This window comes from Hemibagrus wyckioides, linkage group LG24 (assembly GCF_019097595.1).
Source record: "Hemibagrus wyckioides isolate EC202008001 linkage group LG24, SWU_Hwy_1.0, whole genome shotgun sequence".
In the NCBI taxonomy this organism is placed as follows: Eukaryota; Metazoa; Chordata; class Actinopteri; order Siluriformes; family Bagridae; genus Hemibagrus; species Hemibagrus wyckioides.
Window position 1 is genome coordinate 8,171,066 of NC_080733.1, and position 9,902 is coordinate 8,180,967.

The following is a 9,902-nucleotide window of genomic DNA, read 5'->3' on the forward strand; positions in this document are numbered from 1 at the left end:
AAACCTGTTTAGAACAAGGAGGCTGGTACCTGTATGGCTCTACAGGGCTGGTTTGTAAAAGCCCTCCTTTTCCATGAGCTAAAGTTATCAGATAAAATCAATGCCATGCTGCCACAGGACTTACAAAGATTATTCATTAAATCACCCCAGACATATGCAAGTGAAACTCATCTAAGGACAGGCCACTGGGACAAAGTGCACTAGTCCACCATGCACTGTGCACCTTTGTACCTTTATTGCTGATGCTGATCAAAGTTAACAGAATTCATAAGCTAGACATTGGAGTCCTACTATTGGCCCCAGGATAGCAAGGTCATGGCTTGCACTGTAACTTAGGATAGTCCCTGTCATTCACCTGTGTCTTTGTGTTTGGCTCTGGACTGACTGGACCTGGTGCTGTGCCTGATTCCCATTCTCTCAGAGAGGATGAAAAACTCGAATGGATATCTCTAAAGCCTGCCTTTTTGCTTTAAATAACCTTCGCAAAAAGTGGGATGAGGCCGTGTGCAGTTTTCTTGCATTGCTGGTCATATTGGCTGACCTTGTGGCTAAACTCAGGTCAAGGTCTTCTGTTTACTTATCAATCGATAGTGCAACATTCTGACCAGTACGCACCCTATGGTACTATTTATACTGAATAGTGACCCAGAGACCAGCTGTCAGTCTGTCATGGAGGAAAGGGACACTGGATTTCCTTGTATAAATAGAGACTAAGATGTTTTGTTTCCTCATGACATTGTGGCATTTGTTGTTTAAGTGTCTCTCATCACCCCTGACAATTTAGAGGGTAAAACAGAACAGAAGCTGACATTACAATTATTTCAAAGTGTTTATTCTTTCATTGAATTATTTCTGTCGGGAACGTAGATTCTCTGGCAAGGATTCCTTAGGGTACCATTGCTTTTCCTTCTTTATGCCTGTACCTGGAATTGAGAGATACAATGTCAGAGGGTCAGTGATCATTACAACAATGTGTTTTTGAGCACACAATGACATTTTAACAACACTTTACCAATTAGGTTCTGTAAACCTCAATGTAGACACCCATTTTTTATTCTAATTCCTTACTTTTTATTTGATGTCCTCCTTAATCAGTTCTATTCTATGTATCTGATCACTTTTATTATACTTATTTTATTATTATTTATATTAGGGATGTGTGGATATTGGGATGATATATAATATAATCAACAATTAGTGCCTTCTTGTAGCGGATACCAGATATTAATAACCAATATATGTACTTTTCTTTTTATTTTAAAGATTATACTCCATATCTAAAAAGTTTAGAAGTCAGTGATTAATTTTACATAGCCATGACACAGGTAAATCAGACATGACAATTATTGTAAACATAGTTGGTATTTAAAACAAGAGAAGTTTCTTTCCATTTCATTTTTTAACCTTAGATTTCTAAACTAGATTTTTCCCAATGTGCACACACACACACGCACACACACACAGAGTTGCTTTGCTAGCTCAGTACACTTATAGCTAGTTCACAACTAGCTGTAAATTATGTGCTACACAGCTAGCAACATCACATTCCTCCACAGTCTTAGCCATAGTGTGAGCTTTGATCAGGTATGAGAGTCATCACAATATTGCACAGAGCCAACAAAGCAACATTAAAAAAGTAGCAGTGACATGGGAGACCATAACAGAACTCTAAATGCTCAAAGAGCTGGATGGAGTCTCTGAGCCTCCACAAGTGAAAATCGTTGGTCATCGGGAGCAATAAAAACTCTTCATCTTGTCTGTGATGGCTTTAGCATTTGTACTGCCATTTTAAGTCCCTTCTGGACAAATCCCTCTGCTGCTGCTTATGTTTTCTTTCTAATGTTAGCTAAACAATTTTTCAATAGATCACTACAATGACGAGTTTTCAGATAACTGATTAATAATATTAAAAAACGTTTTTTGCATTTTACCCTTGTTCCAAACTGAAATTTGCAAGTTGGTGAGTGTCTGGGACGTACCAGTGCAACGCAGCTCCATCTTGGGAAGCTGCTCTCGTAATGGCAGCAGCCGTTTAGTCGTTTTTCTGCTAGATGTCAGCAGCTGACTGTGGTTGACCTTGTCCTCCTGTTTACTGTAGTCTATAGTGATAAAAACACAAAAGTTCAAAATGTCAAAGAAAACCAAATCTAACTTGAGCTTATGTTCAAAAAAACAATGCTAGAGTAGATCTGTCGTGTGTGAGAGTCCAATGTATTATTCATTTTTTGTGTCACTGATGAATATGCAGGATATAACACACATGCAAGAAGGTTTTGCTCAATGTATTTTCACTTTACTTGTATAATCACTTTGATTAGGTAACAGGAATCCTACTTAATCTAAAAATCGCATGTCTTGTATCGGTCGAAATGATAAGACAGGGACTGTGAGCTCCGAATTTGATGCAGCTGAGGGATCACCTGAACAATTACAACATTTGTATGGTTTTTCGCAACACTCTTTGTCATGGTCTTCCTTGTCGAAATTACAACATTTGTGTTTATTGTTGCAGCCATTCGATCCATGTCCATATTTCTGACAATTAAAACATCTAAGTGGATTGGCTACGAAGAGATCTACTGGAACACTTAGGTACCCAATTAGAATTTTTTCTGGGATTTTTGGCCTGTTGAAAGTGATGATGTATGTACTTGTTTTAATCACTCGTTCTTCTCTTTTGATTATAATTCTTTTAACATTTATTACTCCTTGAGTCTTAAGCTCATTTTTTGTTTCTTCTTCATCCATGTCATCTAGTTCTCTGGTACGGATCACTCCTTTGCTGTAATTCAGTGTTGGATGTGGGGATGTCTTCACATGTACGCCAGCTAACATGGTGGCATGTAGCAGATTTTCAGCGTTGGTTGTTTTTGAACATTCCACAAGAAGTTGTCCAGTCCATAGTTTTTTAACTTCTTTCACTGTTCCTGCTATTGCTGTAATGCCTTTTTGTATAGCAAAGGGGGGGAGCTTGGTGATTGGGAAATCAGGGGAGGAAGATTCAACGATAATAAATTTTGGCCAATCATCATTAATTATAGAAGCCCATGTCTTTCCAGAAGTGCTGTCAGTATCTAGATCCAAAAGACGTTTTTTTGAGTTGGGTCTAGTAGCCATGTTTCAAGTTTTCTTTTTCTTCATCTCTACTCCTCACCCACCTTGGAGCCCAAAAAAGGGGGATGCACAGTGCCGCGAAACTCCAGCAGATTATCCATCAAGGATACAGTGATGATATACTCAGGCAAAAATAAGCAACGACTTGGTCAAATCACTTGACTGACCCTTAGCCTAAGTCTCCTAAAAGTCTGAGAATTCTTTGATGTTCAGTTATCTCAGAGTATTCTCGAAGTATGCTTTGACCAGCCGATTGATTGGATCGAGCCATTCCAGCCTCCCGTCTAGGTGACGTAGGAGCCAAAGTGTCGTGTTGAAATAGTGGAAGCCGCAGCAAACCACATTTCTCAGAGACCAGGATCTCTTCCTCCACCGACACGGGTCGCAACTCAAGGCAAACGAGTTGTCCCTTATAACAGAATTTGGGATAGTGGGGATCTATTATTCTCCGGGTCCCTACGGAGTGATGAAAGATTCTACCAAAAATACAAAGATGGAATGGTAGAAAGAAACAAATGTGACCCTCGTAAGGGGGGCTTAAGGGTTAATCTCTCGTGCCCAAGGAGAAACCCTAGCACTACGGAGGGAAGGAGTGTGCCACTGTTCCTTTCACAGGCTGCCATCACAAAGATGGGTCCTGTGCCATACCCGGTAAAGCAATTTCAGATTATACTCCATATCTAAAAAGTTTAGAAGTCAGTGATTAATTTTACATAGCCATGACACAGGTAAATCGGACATGACAATTATTGTAAACATAGTTGGTATTTAAAACAAGGGAAGTTTCTTTCCATTTCATTTTTTAACCTTAGATTTCTAAACTAGATTTTTCCCAATGTGCACACACACACGCACACACACACAGAGTTGCTTTGCTAGCTCAGTACACTTATAGCTAGTTCACAACTAGCTGTAAATTATGTGCTACACAGCTAGCAACATCACACTCCTCCACAGTCTTAGCCATAGTGTGAGCTTTGATCAGGTATGAGAGTCATCACAATATTGCACAGAGCCAACAAAGCAACATTAGAAAAGTAGCAGTGACATGGGAGACCATAACAGAACTCTAAATGCTCAAAGAGCTGGATGGAGTCTCTGAGCCTCCACAAGTGAAAATCGTTGGTCATCGGGAGCAATAAAAACTCTTCATCTTGTCTGTGATGGCTTTAGCATTTGTACTGCCATTTTAAGTCCCTTCTGGACAAATCCCTCTGCTGCTGCTTATGTTTTCTTTCTAATGCTAGCTAAACAATTTTTCAATAGATCACTACAATGAGGAGTTTTCAGATAACTGATTAATAATATTAAAAACGTTTTTTGCATTTTACCCTTGTTCCAAACTGAAATTTGCAAGTTGGTGAGTGTCTGGGACGTACCAGTGCAACGCAGCTCCATCTTGGGAAGCTGCTCTCGTAATGGCAGCAGCCGTTTAGTCGTTTTTCTTTTAGATGTCAGCAGCTGACTGTGGTTGACCTTGTCCTCCTGTTTACTGTTCTTGCCTTCTTTGGGGGGGGTGACGGTCAGTCTCACTTCCTTGTGGACTCGCTCATCAGAACCACAGCTCTCTTCCTCCCTGGTTTGCTCCACGCTCCCCTCTGTAGACGATCTCTCATCGGACTTGTCCAAGTTAGTCCACTGCCTCACCCTGGAGAAGTAAAAAGGCTGATGTTTAACTACGGAAGCATAAAGTGTAGGTGAACTGAAGGTGGGTTATGGTCTTAGGAATATAAGGAAATTACGATTTATGATTTCCTTAAAAGAAGTAAAACTAAGCAGAATAAGGGTAAAACAAGACACTTGTGTTACTCATTGTTTCCTATAGTTACTGTTCTTGTTACAATACTTTCCACCTATACATGTTATTATTATAGCCATGATACAAACTACTGACAAAAATGAGCTTTACCTCCTGTTGCACTTTGGAGCGGGGACACTTGGAGGCTTAGGCAATACCGGAATGGATCTGAGAGCATCCAGAAAAAAAGAAAAAGAAGCACAGGACAGAGTTAATTTATAGTACTCAGTCATGTAGAATACATTAAAATGGATTTAAAGCTCAAGATGCAAACATACGGTCCAGGAGTACTCATGCTGACAGGACGATCACAGGAGAGGCAGTTGAACTTTGTCAAACACTCTCTGTTAGGAAGAGGGAGAAAAAAATACATTAATGTGAAGACATGGTAGAAGTCAAAACACTGTCAAAACACTTGACAAGTCAAAACACTGGCTGCTGTATTTTTATGTACTACATTCTGCAAATAGATTTTATCTACAAAGAAACAACAACAAAGTAACAGGGCAGAACCAATCAGTCTCAAAATCTACTGTGGAATTCATCATATGCCATAGACAAATAAAATGAAAATGTCCCTGCAACAGCAGCACATGGCTGTTAATCACCAAAGCTGTATCTCTGAAAATGTAGGATCCAAAAGTACAGTTGAAAAAGGGTTGGACAGTTTATTGGTCGTTATTAGGTACTAAATTTGGCCTGCAATCACATAGTTTAACCAGAAAACGGTGAACACAATGGCATAGGTGAAACTATGCTGGCTTTAAATGGGGCAAGCACATAATGTACATGTGAGCAGGAAGCATGGAGCTTTAATTAAAAAGAAAAGCATCATAATATAGAAGCATCTTTTAGAGTGTGGCTAAAGAGGGAGAAGCTATAAAGGAGTTTTACACTGAAACACACTGACACTGTTTGCATCACTCACTTCTTGAAGACAGCAGCATCATCTGAGGGTTGGCCGTGTAGCATGAGGATTCTCAACCTGAAAACCTCTAGCTGCTTCCTCAGATGATCCATGTCAGTGCGGTCCACCTGAAACCAGAGACACAAAACATTACAATCAGATGTATATTCAGAGTTCATCGGAGCCTTGTCTTAACTTTAAAAGATTAACTCATCTTTCTGATTTTTCAGAATACCGTATTATGTGTCGCTTCTCCTTAAGAACATTTAGTGTTCTTTTCGCTCTAGCATATGATTTACCTTACAGCGGACTTATTGACTGAAATCAAATGTGCTAGACCAAGCAATCACTAAACAATTTTGACAGGAACGGTAAACCTGTACAATTATATCTTAGCAACCTGTTCTTCCTCAGGCCCAACAAAAAAAGGTTTTTCATGTTAAGTCACAGATCTGCTCTGTTTACCTTGCAGTCTAGATCCTGGAAAATCTTCTCATTGGCATTTTGACAGGTCTCCTTATAGTCACAGAAGTTGCAGTAAAGATCCCGTAACTTCTTCTTCAGCTTGGCTGCTGCTGTATCATGCAGGAGGACCTTGTTCTCCAGTGTCTGCATGTCCACTCTCTGAATGAGGGAGAAAAATTTCACCCACTGAAAGTGACATTGGATGGACTTTGTATTTGATAATGTGTTACAATTTAGGACACTCACAATGTCTTCAACAATTTTTGTGATCTCCTTGTCTGCCATCTTCTCATCCCGCTCCTTCATAATCTTGTACAGCTCCTGAGAGACAAGCTTACATGTTACATGTATTACATGTATTTTTCTGTGTGTATAATAGTGGTACTCTAATGCCAGTGCCGTATTTTCCGTGACTAATACAAACTCAGTATTCCTTACCTGGGTTTGACTTTGTCCCTGCTTCTGATGCTTCAGCAGCTTGTTGGTGGTTCTGTGGAGCTTCTCACATTCAGCCTGTAGTTTCAGAACAGCCTCCTGTGCATCCTGCATTTCCTTCTCTGAGCTTTCCTTCTGTTCGCTGAGTGCCAGCATTTCCTGCTTCACATTTTGGAGCTCCTCATGCAGGCTCTGCACTTCATTCCTGTCAAAGTGTATATTACAGTGTAAGAAAGATTGTGAGGATGTATTTAGTAGACAATTGTGGAACGGAGGATTCTACAATTGTTTTTTTTACTATCAGCTCAGGTTTTTACATACATACATATTTTTCTTAACATTAATGTAACTTTGCTAACCATTCTACAACTGTTTTTTTACTACCTGTTCAGATTTTCAAGTATTTTTTAAATACTTCTCTTGGAAGGTTCATTATGGTTAGAAAGACTGGTGTATAATCCCACCCACAGACAGTTGTGGAATTGATTACACAGATTACACAGAGTTAAAGGTTACAAGTACACATGTATTGTACAACTAGCTAATATTTTAATTTGCATCTATATAAAAATACTTCCTCAGATTCTTAGATAGAAAATGTAAATGTTAACATTTCCGAGTAAGAGAAGGATCTACAACTGTTCCCACTGTTGCTTCCTGTAGCCTGAGAATGGAATTTACCTGAGGTCAGCTGTTTGCAGATGAGGCTGCTGCTCCGATCCACTGATATTGTCTCTGCCCTGGCTGACTGTCACCTGAAACTCCTCCAGCATATTTTCTATTTCTCCTAAGCAAAAAAATTCAAATACAGAACAATTAATACATGCTTCCAATACCCAGATTTGGACCAGCTACATATGCACAGCAGGAAAAGGGGCTTAAATATCAGACAAATCACAGTATATGAATTGTGTTCTTTTAATGTTTTAATCTATAAGACTCTCTGTAATTAGTCTTTTAAACATAGTTGTCAAACTGTAGTTTATGAAATTCATATTATACAGTTATATGCCAATATGCTGCCATTTTTGGCCTCAGTAGTTGCATAAGCATGTCACCTTCCAGGCGCACCACACGAGCCTCCAGGCTCTTCTGCGTCTCCTTTAGTTGAACTACGTCCAGCAGAGCTTTGGGTGACTCTGGGTCCTGCTCAACCCCACTGTAGACCTGGGACAGGGCTCCATCAGATACGTTTGTCAAAGAGTCTCTTAGGGTAGGAGAGACATTAATCCCTCTACTTGTATCTGAGAACCCGGTGTCAGTGATGCTGTCTTTCAGTTCCTGTATGGAAATGGATCATATATCCACCATTATGTCATCTTGAGAGGACACGATTCTCTAAATTAAGACTACATGCAATGCAATCAAATCTAGCATTTGTTTGCTAAACATCTCGGCTGGTATGTTGTGTTCATTTCGGTAAATTATCACATTCTATTCAATCTGTTTTAATTAAGCAGGGTTTTATAAAGTACGAGTTATTCAAACTGCACAAATTGCACACAGTGCTAATCCATCATCTTACCTTCAACATGTTTTGTCTCTCGATGACGAGAGCCGCTCGCATGTCTTCCATAGTCACACACTGCATAAACAAGATAATGAACAGGTTCAGCTTTTGTTGCATTTTACTGTTTTCTGTCACCTGTGTTACACTCTGTGTAAATGAACAGACTTCAGTATGAACTGATGTTCTCACTTTGACTATGTGGAATGTATTCGATAAAAAGAAGTGAAGTATATGTATGTGCTCACCTGATTAAGCTGATTTTGGAGTGTCTCCATTTCTTTCTTCAGCATGTTTATGTCCTCCTTGAGCTCCTGATTCTCTTTATTCTCTTCTCTTCCTGATTTTTGCATCAGACTTGTAGACTGAGAATGGAAAATATGGGCCTTCAGATACTTATTAAGGTTTCAGTTTAAGTTTCTACACTAAGATTTCTCAGACAGAATGTTATACATTTCAACATCACAGTGACTAACAGTAAAATAGTAAAGTTTAATGTGGAGGCTAATTTAAACAACATGTAAAACGGGGTAGAAAACATTACAGGTATTTGTGTAGTATTAGATTTCTGCTGAACAATAAAAGGATGTCCAGATGTTAGAAGAATGGCTAGAGAATGGGGTCTTACCTTGGACACTGCCTTCTCCAACTGCTTGCTCGTGTCCGAGATGGAGAGGCTCAGCGGCTGCGACTCATCTTCATCCCGGCCGACGTCCGCTGTCTCTCTCCTGTCCACGGTCTCCATCCTGTCCGCGGTCTCCATCCTGTCCGCTCTCTCCATCCTGTCCCCTCTCTTCCCGCTGCCCTCGCTCTCCATCCTGGCCGCTGTCACCCCACTGCCCCCTCTCTCCATCTCGGCACCACGCCGGTTTATTAATTCAAGCAGTAGACCTCGTAGAGCTTTGAGGTCCAGGACGCCCTTTTTACCGTCCGGGATAGACGTGTCCAAAAACTCTTGCAAAGTTTTTTTCGACATTTTCGCATGAAGTCCACTCATCGTAGCTTCTCTTTGAAAATGAACAGCTAATACTGACGCGTTGATACTCTGACGTAAGGTTCTGTTCTAAGGTTCTGTTCTGTTGCGTAATAAATTCGAATGTGTTACTATAGAGACCTGACCTGACAAGAACATTAAAACACTTCAACACCAAACCCTTAAATCACTCATGTCTGCCATGTCGAGACAAAAAGCGGCTAAGCTGCTAACTAGCTAGGTCAGTTTTTCTAACGAAGTTTATAACAGCTTGTTGCAGCAATAAACAAACATAAAAATGAAGGAATGAACACACATTACACTTTATAGTTACAATTTACTATGTTTACCAATGATTACTGCTTTGTTTTTCATCTGTCCCCTGTTTGTCATGAGCAGTAAAACTGACCACTGTTCTTACAAATCTGCACATTTTGTTATTTAATTTTTGCTACATATTTTGACCCCTTTTCAGCGGTGACTATATAATTTTTAGGTCCATCTTTTCACACTTAGGTCAACTGAGAGACTCGTACACAACTATTTCAGAAGGTGCAAATGTTCATGAATGTTCAAGAAAGAAACACAAAACATTAAGATCCAGGGTAGACTGTTATTATTTCAGTCTATAACTTCATTCAGTCACACAAAAGGAAGAAAGTTGCTGGTCAGTCATCATGTAATGGGGTCAAACAAGAATTCA

The 9,902-nt window shown here is 39.7% G+C and overlaps 1 protein-coding gene across 1 annotated transcript; it reads right to left on the reverse strand.

The window, feature by feature from the left end:
• Window positions 1-846: 846 nt before the first annotated feature.
• Window positions 847-9,202, reverse strand: LOC131345355 (glutamine-rich protein 2-like). Its single transcript, XM_058378203.1, has 14 exons — window positions 8,855-9,202; window positions 8,475-8,591; window positions 8,245-8,304; window positions 7,778-8,000; window positions 7,401-7,506; window positions 6,723-6,924; window positions 6,531-6,605; window positions 6,285-6,443; window positions 5,841-5,947; window positions 5,191-5,256; window positions 5,024-5,080; window positions 4,494-4,762; window positions 1,980-2,099; window positions 847-923 (listed from the first exon to the last, which is right to left on the reverse strand). Exons 1-14 carry the CDS (start codon window positions 9,200-9,202, stop codon window positions 847-849), a joined length of 1,986 nt encoding a protein of 661 aa, XP_058234186.1.
• Between the last annotated feature and the right edge of the window lie 700 nt (window positions 9,203-9,902).